General features: G+C 42.0%; 1 protein-coding gene across 1 annotated transcript in view; it reads right to left on the bottom strand.

The window, feature by feature from the left end:
* Nucleotides 1-19,773, bottom strand: part of LOC132406560 (complement C3-like) — a 277,413-nt gene that overhangs the window by 57,960 nt on the left and 199,680 nt on the right. The window contains exons 23-24 of the mRNA XM_059992384.1: nucleotides 18,733-18,819; nucleotides 1,852-2,055 (exon numbers count right to left, since the gene is read on the bottom strand). Of these exons, the coding sequence (XP_059848367.1) occupies nucleotides 1,852-2,055; nucleotides 18,733-18,819 (291 nt within the window). The remainder of the gene's footprint in view (nucleotides 1-1,851; nucleotides 2,056-18,732; nucleotides 18,820-19,773) is intronic.

Raw genomic sequence — 19,773 nt, 5'->3', positions numbered from 1 at the left:
CCAACTTTCCTTTCTGGTAAAGTATACCGATGTTCCATGTTGCTACCCATAGACTTTCCCTATTGCTTACAGTCTCTGAATGACGGTCTGGTGTCACCTGCAGCACATGACTACCCCTACCGAGCGAGGTGTTGTTCTGTTGATTAGAATCAACCCCATTCATACTGTTGTCTGGTTTCCTTCTTTTGTTGCCTTCCATGATTGACTAGGCAGAAATTTCAACAGTGGTTTGTCATTGCCTTCTGTTGCCGCAGTGCTCAACTATAGCTTTTGGCCTCTACTGGTGTTCCCAATTGGCAATCATACACTAGATGTCGCCCAACCTTTGCTGTTGTTGTACAAAGACAATCTTCCACCAAAGCTTGGAATCCATCTTCTTGCTGACAGAGACTTCAGTAGTTTTAGGTGACACCGCCACCTTTGGTCCGGTTATTTTTCCGGTGACAAACACTCGCCATAGACAGAGCTCCTTCAGCAAGACAGGGTGCACCCCGACCTAAGTCCTACATGAAGGCAGAGTTGCCTTTGGTGGTAGAAGCTATATAATCGCTATAGGCATTTCCTGATACTTAGTCAGGATCCAACCATACACCCCAGTTGCAGTATAACCATTCTTTAGTGAGGGTATTCATGGCTATTTATATCTGAAACGGCAAAGCATCTTTATTTGAGTTTAGAACATCACGATCAGCCAACCCAATACCATCACATAATTTACAACCCATTACACACTCATCATTCCATACTTAAACACAATGATCTGTCACTTTCATGGTTTTGTACATTGCTGTCAAACTGGGAGTTTTATTTTCCATAAATTGCCCTGACACTTAGATTTATATCATTGACATATATTGCAGAAGCAGGGAATTGCTACACTCTGAAATCCTAGAGATAACAGCACAAAAGACTACAAAATACTGAGCAACCATTACATTTTGCTTCCTAACAATTTTGGACCCAATTTGCCTTTCCCTTGGATACTGCATGATTTTCTTTTTATGTCCTGTCTGGCATGCCAGATCATAGCTGACCCTACTTCTCAAATTCCTTGCTTAATCCCAACATCTATTAATTTTAATAATGTCCATAAGTCCAGAAGACCATAAGAACACAAGACATAGAAGCAGAATTCGGCCATTCAGCCTGAGTTTGCTTCACAATTCCATCATGGCTGATCCTGGATCCCATTCAACCCCATACACCTGCCTTCTTACCATATCCTTTGATGCATTGACTGACTAGGAAATGATCAAAATTCTGCCTTAAATATACTCATGTGGTTGGCCTCCACCCAGTCTGTAGCAGAGCATTCCATAGATTTACTACTCTCTGGCTAAAAATCTTCCTTCTTACTTCTGTTATAAAGGATTTCCACTCAGTTTTGAGGCTATGACCTCTAGTTTTGGATATCCGCACCATAGGAAACATTCTCTCCACATCCACTCGATCTAGTCCTTTCAACATTTGGGAAGTTTCAATGCGATCTTCCTGCAGTCTTCTAAATTCTATTGAGTACAGGCGCAAAGATGCCAAATGTTCCTCATATCTTAACCCCTTTCATTCCTGGAATTATCCTCATGAACCTCCTCTGGACTCTCTCAATGACAACACATCCCTTCAGTCTCTGATGGAGAATTTACTTTACCACAGTCTTTAGCTTTGGTTGAAAATCTATTTCTCTAAAAAAGTCAACACTTTATCAACAACATTATCAACTTGAAGCATCGTTGCTTTATACATGTGATGCCAAATGTTCAAAACAAACATTTATGGTTATGCTTAAAATTTAACCAGTTTACATATTATTTTTTAACAATGCTTCTTATTTTACGTGATGATCCTCTGTACCTTGTTGAATATTCTTCACTGCTTTTGCCCTATGGTCCACTCCCAACTTCATCCACTGGTTGGTTTTGTCTAGGTATACTGTAACAATCAGCACTGGTGTCATTGATGCCATGTTCTGTTCACCACATCCAGTTGGAACACGGATTAGATGGTTCAGTTTCTTTGCATCGATAGTATTTTCAATTGTCTCAGCTAAAAGGTCTCCTGTTTCATTAAGGAAATAAATTTGAGTATTCTGTTAAATATACAAACATACTCATTCAAGGCTAGGTATAACTAATATTATTTCACAAGATATGAAAATAAATCCCATGCATTTACACATATGAATCTAATCTCTTTCACTCACTTTGAAAGAATTTTTTGATGAAGCTACATGAATTTTCTCAAATTTTCTGTCATGGATTGCTTAAAGTTGTTATAGCTGGAGGGTTATAATGGGGATAAGGTCCCACTACCTATTAAATGCTCCCAATGGTATGCACCTCAAATAGCTTCTGACAATCAAGTCCAGCTCTAGGCCTTTACGTGTGGCTTAGCTACTAAGCCCTGCAAAACCGTTTCGATTGACAGAAGGGGCAAAAGCAGGTTACTGGTGCCTTCAGGCAGATGGGGCTCGACAGCCGTGGTTAGCAGGGAGAAGAAAAACTCTGATCTCAAACCTTCATTTCTTTGTGGCTATACCCACTCATGAGGAAGGCCTTGGGAGTAAATGCTGAGGGAAAAATCTAAAGCTGGTATCAGTAAGGCAGTTCCATGTTGAGTTCAACACTGACTGGCAAATCTTGTGATGCTACTGATGCCAAACTTTATCGGTCTTTCCCATTCCTTTGTCTTCATCAGATGTGTGGAGGGAGGAGGGCTTGCTATGTGGAAAACAATTTGCTCTCCATATCAGAATCAGAATCAGACTTTAATCGCCAAGTACCTGTGCACATACAACGAATTTACTTCCGGCAGATGTTGTCTCTCTGCTCATAACAATAATAATGATAAATATAAATGAAAATATAGATTATACATACAAGTAGTGCAATCCAAGTAATAGTTAGCCGACAGTTAACTGTTCAGCAAAGTGAACAGGCTTGTATATCTAGGCAGCCAGGATGCAACATTCATAGTTAACTCTGACTGATGGAGGCCTCACACATGGATTGCTGTGATAAGAAAATTTATGCTTTAGAGCAAGGGTTCCCAACCTTTTATAAGCCATGTACCAATACCAATAATCAAGGGGTCTATGGACCTCAGGTTGGGAACCTTTGCTCTGGTGGATGCAAAAGAGAACTGCTTAAGGAGCTGAAGGGAAAAATACAGATGCCATGGGTATAAAGGAGGGAGAGTGTGGTTAATTCTATCTAGAATGCAGTACAAAGACAAGAGGCCCACTAATCTCCATCTGTACGGTACTATTTTGTAATTCCACAATCCATATATTTTATAAAAAAACTAGAACAAAATATTTAACATTCTTTAAGAAACTCTTTTCTTCAGTAGAATAATGAACATGATTTTTTTAACTATATAAACAGCATTTAATAAATTATGCTAGTTGAAATCTCCATTTGTTTTCTCGCTATAGAATGGTGCAAAAGTAAAACACAGGAAGTGCTAATCAGGATCAAAAATACAGTAATCCCCATTAGTATGAAATATCTATCCTTCTTTGAAAGTTCTTGTTAAATCTCTTTCAGTGCCTTTTTAGATTATGTTGATTCCTGAAGTAAAGCAAATATAGCAACATTTGTAATGAAAATAAATTAACTTTTGAGTAAATAAATACATAAAATTCAGGATAGCAATAATTTGCAGACTGATTTGTTTGCTGCTTTCATGGAGGCCATGCAAAAACTCTCTGGAAAGAGATCAAAGACAAAATGGATCAAGTGGCAGTGTTGATCACTGCAACAGCACTTACTTAGCAAAGACATACAGATCATAAGAACAGCAGTAATAAAAAAATTCTTTGCCAAGCAGACAGACCACTGATTGTACACACCAAAACAGAATTTCTACTGTTCAATCTCTGACTTCTTTCCATATTTTGTGAAAGATCCTAAAACGTTAGTGAGAAAACGGAATTTTCTTATCAGAAAGAACAGAGAACTGAAGGAAGAAATGAAGGGGAATAGTAATGGTCAGGTCATAAAATATATCCCTGGTGCTGTCTAAAAGACATTTTAAGCACTGTAATAATAATAATATTGGTGGCGGGTTGGAGATATGCCTCTACCAAAGGAGAAGTCGGGTGCTCCTTTTCTCTGCTAGCCTGCAGGTCACCCTTGGGCAAGGTGTAGCACCTGCTTCGTCCCCTGATCAGGGTCACATGAAGCCAGGTGGGAGGGTGGTGGATGGTCATATGACCAGCTGTTGCATGTCACAAGTCCTGGTTATGTGACCACTGATGCGAGGCAATCTCTGAAGAGTATTGGCATTGGCTGGTGTCACTCATCTTGTAAAGACACTGTCTGGTTGAAGGCAAGTGGCAAATCACTTCTGTATAAAAATTTCCCAAGAGCAATCATGGTCATAGAACATGACCACCCATGCAATATGACTTTGCACATAATGATGATAATAATGAATAATATTGACCTTCTCTGTCAGCTCGTCGTCAATAGAAACCATCTATGTGTAAAAACCTACCCGTCAATAATTAAATACATCCTTTTAATATTAAACCGGTGCCCTCTAGCTTTAGATTTCTGTCCTGGGATTAGGAATTTCAACTATCTATCCTGCTCATAACACTCCTATTTTTTTATTTATTGGATCAATCCTCAGCCTCCTACATTCCAGTGAGATTAAACACAGTCCATCTAATCTCTCCTTAAATCTATATCGCTACATTCCAGTGAGATTAAATATAGTCCAGCTAATCTGTCCTTAAAACTATATCCTTACATTCCAATGAGACTAACCACAGTCCATCTATATCCCTACCTTCCAGGTAAAATCTCTCCTACAGTTTGTTGTTCTCATCCTTCCCTTATTATGGCATTCAGAAGCACATTCAACATTCCAAGTGCTGTCTAACCAATCTTAGGTGTATCTTCAATGTGACATCCAACTCTTCTGCTCAAAGCTTCAGTTTATGAAATTGTTTGTATACCAAAGGCCTTTATCTCTAATCTATCAATGTACTTTATGTTGCCACTTTCAGGGAGCTAAGACACTGCTCCCTAAGATTTCTCTATACATCAACAGTCTTAGGTATCTGATGGTAAGACAGGTAAAGTGATAATTGGTAGTTTGCAATACAAAGTGTGTTGCACTTAAGGCATTTATTTAACTTATTACACTTCCGTTTTAAATAATTTGTTTGCAACTATTTCTAGTTAAAGTTAAAGGTTGATAACTACATTACAGTTTAACGAAGGCAAAGTTCATTGTGATGTATCACGGTATGTGATTACGTCACCCCCGGTTTCACCATGTCTTGTGGGTAAATTCTGGTTTGGAGGAACAGGAAGGTGAGGGCCTGCATGTGTAGGACTAACGCGGAAAGCTCCATTTCTACCCACAAAGAAACATCATAGAAACAATGCCGTAAGTTCATATGACAGTTGATATGTTGAAGTAAAAATATTAACGCTGATTCTGTTAAAAGAAATGACGGTTGATGAGGTTTATTTTCTTGTGCCTTTGAAAGTATTGCTGGAAAGATTGTGTTGAAGTCTACCTAAAACTGTTGATGGCTTAAGCAGATTCTGCCTGTATGTTGTACTTTAATGAGGCATTAATGTAATACAGTTTGTTATAGTTTTATGTTTACAAATATTTATGATGCAAATGTGGTGCCAAGAAGGAAACAGATACTGTATATATTTTGTATAATTTTACAGATTTCACCATACGTTAATGTGGAAGGGTGAACAGTAAACGGTTAATCTTACAGCGACTCTGTCTTCATTGGCTCTGCTTTAACTTGGTGTTTGGTCAGAGTTTCAACACACTGCACGAGAACACTACAGTGAAAAGGCGGCATCATTAGGTGTTTCGACAAGTGGTACGATGTCTTCGCGATCAAGCATCAAGTCATTGGCATCCAGCACCAAGAGCAGTAGGACGTCAGCAAGTGTGGCTGTCCTCGCAAGAGCTAAAGCAGAAGCTGCCAAGGTGAAACGCATATGTTCAGTGTACGTCAACGACCCCAAGCTAGCCTTACACAAAGCATGGGAGAGACCTTGGGAGTGCTATGCGAACCCTGAAATTATTGAAAGGATGCTATTTCAACGGCTGGACAATTTTCCTAGGGTGTCAGCCAAGGACCACACTAAACTAAGAGAACTCAGAGATTTACTCATGGAGATTGAAGATGTTAAAGAAGACAGCTATTTAACTGGCCTGTCATATCTAGACACTTCACGTGGAATTGGACCACTTGTGGGCAAACTTCCATTTGGGCTGCAGGAAAGGTGGGTGCCTGTTGGCTCAGAGTACAAGGAAGAGAACGATGGTCGATTCTCTCCCTTTAAGTGTTTTAGTAGGTTTCTGTGTAAAGAGGCGAAGAAGCGAAACAACCCTAGCTTCAAGAATCAAGGTAGCACCATAACTCACACCAAGCCAGTCAGATCTACTTTTAACAATTTTAACATCAATAAACCCGTCTCAGTGCATAAAACCGAAGTCTCCACAGCCAACAATGACCCTAGCAAGAATTGTCCATTGCACAACAAACCCCACCCCTCAAAAAATGCGGAATGTTTAGAAATAAACCCTTTGCTGAAAGAAAGGCCCTTCTCAAGGAAAAAAGAATATGTTTTAAGTGCTGTTCCTCTACCTCCCACCTCGCTCTAGAGTGTACGTTCCCTGTAAAGTGCTTGGAATGCACAATGTGGCCATGCATCCCGGCCTGTCACTGCAAACTGCCAAGTCTCCTTCACCCTCACAAGAGGATGGCGGGGAGGGAGAGGATCACCTCGATACGACTATTGTCAGCTCGAGCTGCACAGAAGTTTGCGATTCAGGTCAGTCAAGCCATTCATGCTCAAAGATCTGCCTCACTAAGATATACCCTAAGGGAGCCAAAGACAAGGTCATCAAAGCTTATGTAATTCTGGACGACCAGAGCAACCGCTCATGAGTCAGACCAGAGTTCTTCAAGTTGTTCAGTGTAGAGAATAATCCATTTCCATACTACCTCAGAACTCGCTCTGGCATCGCAGAAACATCTGGCAGGAATGCAGAAGGTTTCCAGCTTGAGTCGCTGGATGATAAAGTTGTCATCTGTCTCCCTCCACTCTTGGAGTGCAACAAGATCTTGAATAACCGATCTGAGATTCCAACGCCATGCACAGTGCTACACCAGCCGCGTCTCCACCACATTGTCAAGCACATCCCAGAACTGGATCCAGAAACAGAAACACTCCTGCTACTCAGAAGAGATGTTCTTAGGGTGCACAAAGTCAGTCAGCAAAACGCCCCCTTCGCCTGATGCCTGGATCTGGGGTGGGTGGTGATAGGGGAGGTGTGCCTTGGCAACGTACACAAACCGACAGTTAACACGCTCAAGACTAACATGCTAGAGAGTGGCTGCCATTCAATTTTTTAGCCCTGCACAAGCTTTATGTGTATCAAAGAAGCACAACAAAGCTTTAACAAGTAACTGGGAAAACACTGGGACAGTCAGTCTTTGCTCAAACTGAGCACAATAATAAACTTGCTCCATCAGTGGAAGATGCCATCTTCTTAAAAATAATGGACACAAAAGTTTTTAGAGATGAAGCAAACAGCTGGGTCACCCCATTACCATTCAGAGAACCACACCAGCACTTGCCAAACAACAAAGAGTAGGCAGTCAACCAGTTCACATCTTTGCAACGAACCCTGAAAAGGAAACCCGAGATGCAGCAACAATACGTAGCATTCATGGAGAAGATCTTCGTTAATGGACATGCTGAGGTAACACCGCCACTGAGAGAAGGTGAGGAGTGCTGGGACCTCACAACGTTTGGGGTTTACCAGCCACAAAAGCCCAATCAGGTCAGGGTGGCCTTTGACTCCAGTACCAGTGCGCTAGCATCTCCCTCAATGACATGCTCCTCACAGGCCCCGACCTTAACAATACCCTCTTCGGGGTCCTGCTGTGCTTCCGGAAAGAGAAGGTTGCAATCCTAGCCAACATGCAGCAGATGTTCCATTGCTTCTTAGTACAGGAAGATCATCGCAACTTCCTCCATTTGTTATGGCACAAGGACAATGACACCAACAAGGAAGTCATTGAGTACTGGATGAAGGTCCATGTTTTCTGCAATAGTCCATCTCCTGCCATGGCCATCTATGGGCTGTGAAGAGCCATCAGAGAAGGCACACAGGAGCATGGCGATGACACCGTTAAGATTGTGGAAAGACTCGTCTACATCAATGATGGCTTGATATCGGTACAGAAAGAAGCTGAAGCAATCGATCTGCTCCAACAAACACAGGCCTTACTGACTGAGTCAAACCTCTGCTTGCACAAGTTCACATCAAACTGTCAGGCAGTAATGGAGGCCTTCCTACCTGATGACTGTGCTCCAGCAATCAAGGACCTAGATCTAGATGGAGAAACCATACCCACACAAAGGAGTTTGGGCCTCCTTTGGGAGATCACAACTGACACATTCATGTTCTCTGTGCCGACCATAATCAAGACATTCATCTGCCATGGAGCTCTCTCCACTGTTAACAGGGTTTTCGATCCCCTGGTTCTACTGGCACCGGCTATGATCCAGGGAAGAGCCCCCCTCAGAGAACTTACCTTAGCTCTCCGACTGGGACACTCCTCTACCAGAAGACAAGCTAAAGCAGATGGGAAGCTTGGAGAGATACACTTCAAGACCTAAAACAGCTTCACGTCCCATGTAGGTACACTGCAATCTCACTCACTGAGGCCGCGCACAGAGAATTGTGTGTGTTCTCAGATGCGTAAACCAAGGCCATTGGTGCTGTGGCTTACTTGAAAGTAGTTCGGAAAGATGGTCAAGTTGAAGTAGGATTTGTAACTGGTAAGGCAAAGCTAGCACCTCAATCTGAACCTACAATCCCAGGGCTTGAACTATGCGCAGCTGTCCTAGCTGTGGAAATGGCAGATCTTATCCAGGATGAGCTAGACCTAGAGCTGGATGCTACCAAGTTCTATATAGACAGCAAAGTAGTGCTAGGTTGTATCTATAATGAATCAAAATGTTTCTACATATACGTTCACTATAGAGTTCAAAGCATCTGCCTGTCCTCAAAGTCCGAACAATGGCATTATGTACGCACAGAGGAAAATCCTGCAGACCACGCATCGAGATCCTTACCTGCATCCCGTTTGGTGCAGACTTCCTGGTTGATCGGACCCTCCTTCCTGCATCAGCCACCAGCAGAAAAAACACAAACGAGCGAGACATTTGAGCTGATCGAACCCAAAAGAAACTCGGAAATCGGGCCACAAATACAAACCTGTGTTACCTACCTGGAAGAATCAATACGTACCACTGACCACTTTCAGCGGTTCTCCACCTTGAACTCCTTAGTAAGAGGATTTGTGTTCCTCATCCACATCGCCAGATCGCACAAACACTCACCCAAAATAGTGAATGTAAAGGATGGCACAAATGTGGCTTACCTCGCACTCTGGACGAATTGGTCCAGGCAAAGGATGTCATCCTTAAAGCAACTCAAAGAACAGCCTTTGCAAAGGAGCTTTCAGCACTCCAACCTAATAAACCAATATCAAAGAGCAGCCCTTTGAGGAAACTCAGCCCAATCCTGGAGAATGATCTCATTTGCATCGGAGGCCGATTAACATATTCTCACCTTTCAACTGCAGAAAAGAGCCCAGTAATTCTGCCCAAAGACAGCCACATGTCCTTACTGCTCACACGCCATCATCATGAACAGGTAAGGCAACAAGGCCATCATCTGACACAGGGAGCAATCAGGGCAGCAGGACTGTGGACCTTGGAAGCAAAACACTAATCAATTCTGTACTCCACATATATGTAACCTGCTGCAAACTGCAAGGGAAGCTGGAGGATTAACATATGGCAGAATTCACACCAGAATGCCTCAAGGCCTGCCTTCCTTTTATGTATATGGGGCTTGATGTATTTGGTCCCTAGTCTATCACCACTAGATGCACCAGAGGAGGACAAGCAGAGAACAGACGGCGGGCCATCATGTTCAGCTGCATGAGTTCGAGAGCTGTGCACATTGAGGTAATTGAATCTTTAGATAAATTCAGCTACATTAACGCTCTCAGGCGCTTCTTTGCACTAAGAGGCCCTGCAAAACGGTTAAGATCCGATTGTGGTACAAACTTTGTTGGAGCGTCCAAGGAGCTTGGGATGGACAAAACGGTGCAAAGGTACCTCAGTGAGCAGGGATGCAACTGGGAATTCAACCCACCACACACCTCTCACCTGGGAGGCTCTTGGGAGTGGATGATTTGCATCACCAGAAGAATCCTTGATTCAATGTTTTTGCAGCAAAACACACGTCTGACCCATGAAGTACTGTGCACACTAATGGCAGAGGTCACAGCCATTATAAATATACATCCACTTCTACCTGTGTCTTCGGACCCGGAAAGCCCCTTCATATTCTCGCCATCAATGCTCCTTACACAGAAGGCAGGTTTCCCCCTCCAGCTGGAGACTTCTCAGATGAAGACTTGTACACAAAGCAATGGAGACAGGTTCAGGCCTTGCAAGTCAGTTCTGGATGCATCAGAGCCACCCTTTGTTGCAACACAGACAGAAGTGGACAGAACCTCACAGGAACCTTCAAGTTGGTGATCTAGTCTTGCTCAGGGACAAGCAGATTGCCTGCAACTGCTGGCCAATGGCCAGAATCACTGCCACATTCCCTGGTAGGGATGGACGTGTCAGGGAGGACGAGTTAAAAACTTCTGACCAAGGTGATGTGAAAACTTACCTCAGACCAGTTGCAGAGGTCATTCTACTTCTACCTAAAGACTGATCTAGAGACTAAAGTTCTATACCATGTTCATAGTGACCTTACAAAGGTCAGGCGAGGAGTGTGTTGCCCTTAAGGCATTTGTTTAACTTATTACATTTCCACTTTAAATAATTTGTTTGCAACTATTTCTAGTTAAAGTTAAAGGTTGATAACTACGTTACAGTTTAATGAAGATAAAGTTCATTGTCTGTGATGTATCGTGGCATGTGATGACGTCACCCCCGGTTTTGTTGCATCTTGTGGGTAAGTTCCAGTTTGGAGAAACAGGAAGGTGGGGGCATGCTCGTGCAGGACCAACGTGAAAAGCTCCATTTTCTCCACAAAGAAACATCATAGAAGCAACGCCGTAAGTTCATATGACAGTTGATATGTTGAAGTAAAAATATTAATGCTGATTCTGTTAAAAGAAATATCGGTTGATGAGGTTTATTTTCTTGTGCCTTTGAAAGCATTGCTGGAAAAGTTGTGTTGGAGTCTACCTAAAGTTGTTGATGGCTTAAGCAGATTCTGCCTGTATGTTGTACTTTAATGAGACTTTAATGTAATACAGTTTGTTATAGTTTTATGTTTACAAATATTTATGATGCAAATGTGGTGCCAAGAAGGAAGCAGATACTGTATATATTTTGTATAATTTTATCAACAGATTTCACCATACATTAATGTGGAAGAGTGAACAGTAAACGGTTAATCTTACTGCGACTCAGTCTTCATTGGCTCTGGTTTAACTTGGTGTTTAGTTAGAGTTTCAACACACAGCACGAGAGCACTACACAAAGCATGAAGCAAAACATTTGTTCCAGGAATCAGAGTTAGACCACATGGACACAGACCCTTTGACCTAACTCATCCAAGCCCACTAAGCTGTCTACATGAGCTGGTCTCATTTGTCTGTGTTTGGTCTACATCCCTCTAAATCTTAAACACAAAGAACACTGCAGATGCTGGGGTCAAAAGAACATGTACAACATGCTGGAGGATCTCAGCAGGTCGGGCAGCATCCGTGAAAATGAGCAGTCAATGTTTCGGGCGGAGACCCTTCGTCAGGAATGAAGAGGGAGGGGGCAGTGGCCCTATAAAGAAGGTGGGGGGAGGATGGGAAGGAGAAGGCTGATAGATGCCAGGTGAAAAACCAGTAAGAGGAAAGATCAAGGGGTGTGGGAGGGGGAGCAGGGAGGGGATAGGCAGGAAACGTGAAGAAGGAATGTAAGGGGAAAACACTATGGGTAGTAGAAGAAAATGGAATCATGAGTGAGGTGATACACAGCTGGAGGAGGAGGCAGAGTGAAACTGGGATGGGGGAAGGGAGGGGGAGGGAATTACCAGAAGTTGGAGAATTTGATGTTCATGCCAAATGGCTGGAGACTAACCAGATGGTATATGAGGTGTTGCTCCTCCAACCTGAGTTTGGCCTCATCATGGCAGTAGAGGAGGTCATATCCTAATGGGAATGTAAAGCAGAGTTGAAGTAGGAAGCAACCAGGAGATCCTATCTGTTGTGGCGGATGGAGTGGAGGTGCTCGATGAAGTGGTCCCCCAATCTGCGTTGGATCTCTCCGATGTAGAGGAGGGCACATGGGGAGCACTTGATGCAATAGGTGACCCCAACAGACTTACAAGTGAAGTGTTGCCTCACCTGGAAGGACTGATTTGGGCCTTGAATGGCAGTAAGAGAGGAAGTGTAGGGACAGGTGTAGGTAGCACTTATGCTTGCAGGGATAAGTGTCAGGTGGGAGATCTGTGGGGAGGGACGTGTGGATCAGGGAGTCGCGGAGGGAATGATCCCTGTGGAAAGCAGAGAGTGGTAGAGAGAAATCCTGATTCAGGTTTAATTTGGAGAAGGAAGTCTGAGAATTGGAACGGGAGTGCTGCGGGAGCCATTTTGATTCTTTCTTCTCATTGGGGTTAAGAGAAGTGGGACTGCGCAGGCGTGTGACGCCGGGCAGTGAAATGTGGAAGATTTAAAAGGAACACAGCCTTATAGAGCGGGCAGCGTCGTTTGTGGACAGCAGAGTGAGCCAGGATCAGAAGGCTTAAGGGCTTTGGCTCAATTGGCTTAGGCGGAAACGGGCGAGGCAAGGTAGGTTTAGCTTTCAATTTTTCCTGTTATTTAAGGAAAGGGGGAATTATGAGTGTGAAGGCAGCTTGTTGTTCTTGGTGTCGGATATGGGAGTTCCTGGAGTTTCCTAGCCTCTATATCTGCGCCAGGAGCACTGAGCTGCAGCTCCTAAGGGACTGTGTTAGGGAACTGGAGCTGCAGCTCGATGGCCTTCGTCTGGTCGGGAAGAGTGAGGAGTTGATAGAGAGGAGTTACAGGCAGGTGGTCACACCAAGGCCACGGGAGGCAGACAAGTCGGTCACGGTTAGGAGAGGGAAGGGGAAGAGTCAAGTACTAGGGAGTACCCCAGTGGCTGTACCCCTTGACAATAAGTACTCCTGTTTGAGTACTGTTGGGGAGGGAATGGCCTACCTGGGGGAAGCAACAGTGGCCGTGCCTCTGGCACAGAGTCCAGCCCTGTAGCTCAGAAGGGTAGGGAAAGGAAGAGGAAGGCAGTTGTAACAGGGGACTCGATAGTTAGGGGGTCAGACAGGCAATTCTGTGGATGCAGTCAGGAGACCCTGATGGTAGTTTGCCTCCCTGGTGCCAGGGTCTGGGATGTTTCTGACTGCGTCCAAGATATCCTGAAGTGGGAGGGTGAGGATCCAGAGGTCGTGGTACATGTAGGTACCAATGACATAGGTAGGAAAAGGGAAGAGGTTCTGAAAGGAGAATATAGGGAGTTGGGAAGGGAGTTGAGAAGAAGCACCACAAAGGTAGTATTCTCGGGATTACTGCCTGTGCCACACGACAGTGAGAGTAGGAATGGAATGAGGTGGAGGATAAATGCGTGGCTGAGGGACTAGAGCAAAGGGCAGAGATTTAAGTTTCTGGATCATTGGGACCTCTTCTGGGGCAGGGGTGACCTGTACAAAAAGGATGGGTTGCACTTGAATCCTAGGGGGACAAATATCCCGGCGGGGAGATTTGCTAAGGCTACTGGGGAGACTTTAAACTAGAATGGTTGGGGAGTGGTAATCAAATTGAAGAGACTAAGAGAGAGGAGGTTAGTTCACAAATAGAGAAAGCTTGTAGACAGTATGTGAGGGAGGATAGGCAGGTGATAGAGAAGGAAAGCACTCAGACCGAAGATGTAGAGGAGAAGGAAGAAAAAGAAGATTATATGTTTGTAAATTTGTTCGCACCGTTACGGATAAACAGAGAGTAAGAGGTGGAGAATTTCTTAAATGCATTTATTTTAATGCTAGGAAAGGTGGATGAGTTTAGAGCATAGATTGATACCTGGAAATACGATGTTGTAGCTATTAGTGAAACATGGTTGCAGGAGGGATGTGATTGGCAACTAATTATTCCTAGATTTCATTGCTTCAGGTGTGATAGAATCGGAGGGGCAAGAGGGGGAGGTGTTGCGTTGCTTGTCAGAGAAAATATTACAATGGTACTTTCGCAGGATAGAATAGAGGGCTTGTCTAGGGAGGCTATTTGGGTGGAATTGAGGAATGGGAAAGGTGTAGAAACACTTATAGGGGTGCATTATAGACCACCTAATGGGGAGCGAGAATTGGAGGAGCAAATTTGTAAGGAGATAGCAGATATTTGTAATAAGCACAAGATTGTGATTGCGTGAGATTTTAATTGTCCCCACATAGACTGGGAAGCCCATTTTGTAAAAGGGCTGGATGGTTTGGAGTTTGTAAAATGTTTGCAGGATAGTTTTTTGCAGCAGTGCTTAGAGGTACCAACTAAAGAAGGGTCAGTTTTGGATCTCCTGTTAGGGAATGAGATAGGTCAGGTGACGGAGGTATGTGCTGGGGAGCACTTTGGGTCCAGTGATCACAATCCCATAAATTTCAATATAATTATGGAGAAAGATAGGTCTGGACCCAGGGTTGAGATTTTTGATTGGAGCAAGGCTAACTTTGAGGAGATGCAAAAGGATTTAGAAGGAGTGGATTAGGACAATTTGTTTTATGGGAAGGATGTAATAGAGAAATGGAGGTCATTTAAAGGTGAAATTTTGAGAGTACAGAATCTTTATGTTCCTGTTAGGTTGAAAGGAAAGGTTAAAAGTTTGAGAGCGTCATGGTTTTTAAGGGATATTGGAAACTTGATTAGGAAAAAGAGAGAGATCTACAATAAATATAGGCAGCATGGAGTAAATTAGGTGCTCCAGGAATATAAAGAATGTAAGAAGAATCTTAAGAAAGAAATTAGAAAAGCTAAAAGAAGATAAATCTCTTACTATCTTTTCTTACGGTTAGTCTTGACGAAGGGTCTCAGCCCGAAACGTTGACAGTGCTTCTCCCTATAGATGCTGCCTGGCCTGCTGTGTTTCACCAGCATTTTGTGTGTGTTGTTGTTTAAAAGAAGATATGAGGTTGCTTTGACAAGTAAGGTGCAAATAAATCCAACTGGTTTCTACTGTTCTATTAATAGCAAAAGGATAGTGAGGGATAAAATTGGTCTCTTAGAGAATCAGAGTGGACAACTATCTGTGGAGCCAAAAGAGTTGGGGGAGATTTGAACAATTTATTTTCTTCGGTATTCACTAAGGAGAAGGATATTGAATTGTGTAAGGTAAGGGAAACAAATAGAGTAGTTATGGAAACTATGATGATTAAAGAAGAGGAAGTACTGGCGCTTTTAAAGAATATGAAGTGGATAAATCTCCGGGTTCTGACAGGATACTCACTAGGACCTTGAGGGAACTTAGTGTAGAAATAGCAGGGGCTCTGACAGAAATATTTCAAATGTCATTAGAAATGGGGATGGTGCTGGAGGATTAGCGTATTGCTCGTGTGGTTCCATTGTTTAAAAAGGGTTCTAAGAGTAAGCCTAGCAATTATCGGCCTGTAAGTTTGACGTCAGTGGTGGGTAAATTAATGGTAAGTATTCTTAGAGATGGTATATATAATTATCTGGATAGACAGGGTCTGATTAGGAACAGTCAACATGGATTTGTGTGTGGAAGGTCTTGTTTGACAAATCTTAATAAATTTTTTGAAGAGGTTACTAGGAAAGTTGATGAGGGTAATGCAGAGGGTGTTGTCTATATGGACTTCAGTAAGGCCTTTGACAAGTTTCCGCACGGAAGGTTAGTTAGGAAGGTTCAATCGTTAGGTATTAATATTGAAGTAGTAAAATGGATTCAACTGTGGCTGGATGGGAGATGCCAGAGAGTAGTGGTGGATAACTGTTTGTCAGGTTGGAGGCCAGTGACTAGTGGTGTGCCTCAGGGATCTGTACTGGGTCCAATGTTGTTTGTCATTTACATTAATGATCTGGATGATGGGGTGGTAAATTGGATTAGTTAGTATGCAGATGATACTAAGATAGATGGCGCTGTGCATAATGAAGTAGGTTTTCAAAGCTTGCAGAGAGATTTAGGCCAGTTAGAAGAGTAGGCTGAAAGATGGCAGATAGAGTTTAATGCTGATAAGTGTGAGGTGCTACATTTTGCTAGGACTAATCAAAATAGGACACACATATGCAGTAGAACAGAGTGATCTAGGAATAATGGTGCATAGTTCCCTGAAGGTGGAATCTCTTGTGGATAGGGTGGTGAAGAAAGCTTTTGGTATTCTGGCCTTTATAAATCAGAGCATTGAGTAAAGGAGTTGGGGTGTAATGTTAAAATTGTACAAGGCATTGGTGAGGCCAAATTTGGAGTACTGTGTACAGTTCTGGTCACCAAATTATAGGAAAGATGTCAACAAAATAAAGAGAGTACAGAGAAGATTTACTAAAATATTACCTGGGTTTCAGCACCTAAATTACAGAGAAAGGTTGAACAAATTAGGTCTTTATTCTTTGGAGTGTAGAAAGTTGAGGGGGGACTTGATAGAGATATTTAAAACTATGAGAGGGATAGATAGAGTTGATGTTGATAGGCTTTTTCCATTGAGAGTAGGGGAGATTCAAACAAGAGGACATAAGATGAGAGTTAGGGGGCAAAAGTTTAAGGGTAACACAAGGGTGAATTTCTTTACTCAGAGAGTGGTAGCTGTGTGGAACGAGCTTCCAGTAGAAGTGGTAGAGGCAGATTCGGTATTGTCATTTAAAATAAAATTGGATAAGTATATGGACAGGAAAGGAATGGAGGATTATGGGCTGAGTGCAGGCCAGTGGGACTAGGTGAGAGTAAGCGTTTGGCATGGACTAGAAGGGCTGAGATGGCCTGTTTCCATGCTGTAATTGTTATATGAGAGGGAAAGATGTGCTTACTGGTAGGGTCCTGTTGAAGGTGGTGGAAGTTGCGGAAGATTATGTGTTGGAATCTAGCACAGTGATGTGTTCCTCTCAACCTTTCCTCTCCATGTACCTGTCTAAATGACCTTCAAATTCTGTAACTTTACCTATCTCCACCACTTCCACTGGCAGCTTGTTTCATGTGCCCATCATCCTTCGTTTGAAAAAGTTTTTCCCCATGTTCTTTTTAAGTCTTCCCCTTTTATGTTAATCTAAAGCCCTCTTATACTAGATTGTGACTATTCACCTTATTTATGCCTCTCATGTTTTAAAATAGCTCTGTACTTCAAAATAGGGCAGAACTTAATTGGCAGGGTCTTGGGAAGTGTTGTAGAAGAGACCTGGGAGTGCAGATACATAGTTCCTCGAGAGTGGTGACAGATATAGACAAGGTGATGAAGGAGGAGCCTGGCACATTTGACTTTATTGGTTAGGTTTCAGACACTGCATTACAGCTGTACAAGAACTTGATTAGGATATATTTGAAGTATAGAATACAGTTATGGTAATCCTGCTACAGGAAATTATGTCATCAGATTGGAAAGGACACAAAGCAGGTTTGTGAAGTTATTAATGTGGCTTGTTTTTTGATCTTATTTTGAGAAACTAGATTGATGTGTTTTTTTGTTAAAACCCTCAAGCATAGAAAGCTGATGGATATCCTTATAGGCATGGTAGTGTAGCAGTTAGAACATTATTTTACAGCATTAGCCAGTGATTAATGACCAAGGTTCAATGCATAAATCCTGTCTGGTTTAACTGACCAAACACCAACACTTTACACATCTGAGTTAAATTCCATCTGCAATTTTTTTTGGTTGTTTTTCCCATTAGATCCTATTGTGACCTTGAATATCCTTCAATGCTAATTTTGGTGTCGTCTGCAAACTAACTAACCATTCTGATCCTAATCATTGAGATAGATGACAAACAATAGTTGACACAGCACAGGTCCTTGCTTCCAATATAACCATGGACCTCCAAAATGAAAAACAGTCCTCCACTACCACCAAGCCAATTTTGTATCCAATGGGTTAGCTCATCCTGGATCCCCTGTCATCCAACCTTCCAGACCAACCCACCATGCTGGACCTTGTCAAAGTGCCTGGTATGAATATTTTTCTGAGCTACATACTTGGGATGTATCCCCAGGAAATGTTATACATTATTCTTATATTTTTCATCCCATAAGGATACTTGTCTAAAAGATGACCACATGACAGATTTCTAGCGAGAAGAAGACTGGGAGTGAAAAATGTTTCCTAACCAAAGTAGTACTTAAAACTCCAATTTTAAAGTGAGAAGTAAACAGGTCATCAAGATAAGGAAAAACAAAAACAAAAACTAAGCTAGTTACAGAACCATGTTCTAATCAGAATAAAGAGAAAAATGCCACTGTGTGCATTTGAGTTTGACAGACAATAATTTTATCCTGTGAAGGGCAATCTAAATGTTCACTCCATTTTTAAAATCTCTGTTCAAGTCCTGTTCTAGTGTTATGTTAGAGATGGAAAACAGAAGATAGGCAACTCTGAATGCTCTAACATGCATAAGTCAGATAAAATCTAGAAATATATTTGTCACCAGCTTCTAGAGAACTGAGTCTAGCAGCATTAAACACTTACCTTGAACGCTGATAAGTGTCAGTGGCTCTGTATTCGGAACCATGTCATTTGGGACATCAATGGCAACATCAAATCTTTGAGTTTTGCCTGAGTTGAAGGAAGAATATATTTATTTATTTGTAATATATTCTTAGTATACTGCTATATCATCCAAAACTCACATTATCGTTGACTCCAAATCTTATAACTTCCAGCCTAACTACATTTAAATGCATCTTCATCACAAAGAATGCAGGAATTCAAGATTACTTTTCTCAAGGGCAATAAAGAATAATCAATAAATATTGATTGTCAAAAATGCCTATAATCTGTAATTTAACAAAAATCTAATTGTTACTTTTCCAGATAGTGATGAATTTTCAGAGCTCTTTACGGACTGATTATTGAGGTAAGATCATTGAGAGTATTTTAGGAGGCAGTAGGTAAAGTTTTGAAAGATTGAGGAATCAAGAATTGAAGGAAGTGACACAGAAGAGGTGATGAAGTTGGGTCAGAGCAACCATGAATGGTGAGATAGGTTTGATGGACTGACTAGCTGGCTCCTTTGATTTTCCTGTATTCTTACTTATTTTTCTGCTACCTATTTGAACGTTTTTATATCTTTGTAAATCACTTTTGTCATATTTTAGAGTGACCAATCTTCCTGCAGTTTACAATATTGTAGTTTAGTACTTTAGTTTATCACAAGTGTTTACAAGATAACTCAAAGAAGACACACATAAAATAGAAAGGAATAAAGAGCTAATGTTTAAGGCCAGGATCCTTCATCAGGACTGTCCTGATAAAGGTTCTCAGCCTGAAATGTTGATTCTTTATTCCTTTTCACAGATGTTGCCTGACCTGCTGACTTCATCCAGCATTTTGTAAATGTTACTCTGGAATACCAGCATCTGCAGAACCTCTTTGTTTAAGGTGAACTAAAGTTGGTTGGTTTGATTTCCCCTTCTTTGTGCTATAAATCAGAAATCCCTGAGAGTAAATTGAGAAATACTTGATAACATTGAAATGCAGCAGAGAATTTGAACTAGGCATGCAAAATCT

Source organism: Hypanus sabinus, chromosome 16 (assembly GCF_030144855.1).
Source record: "Hypanus sabinus isolate sHypSab1 chromosome 16, sHypSab1.hap1, whole genome shotgun sequence".
NCBI lineage: Eukaryota > Metazoa > Chordata > Chondrichthyes > Myliobatiformes > Dasyatidae > Hypanus > Hypanus sabinus.
Note: the sequence above shows the minus strand (reverse complement) of the source record. Positions and strands in the feature narration are given on the sequence as shown.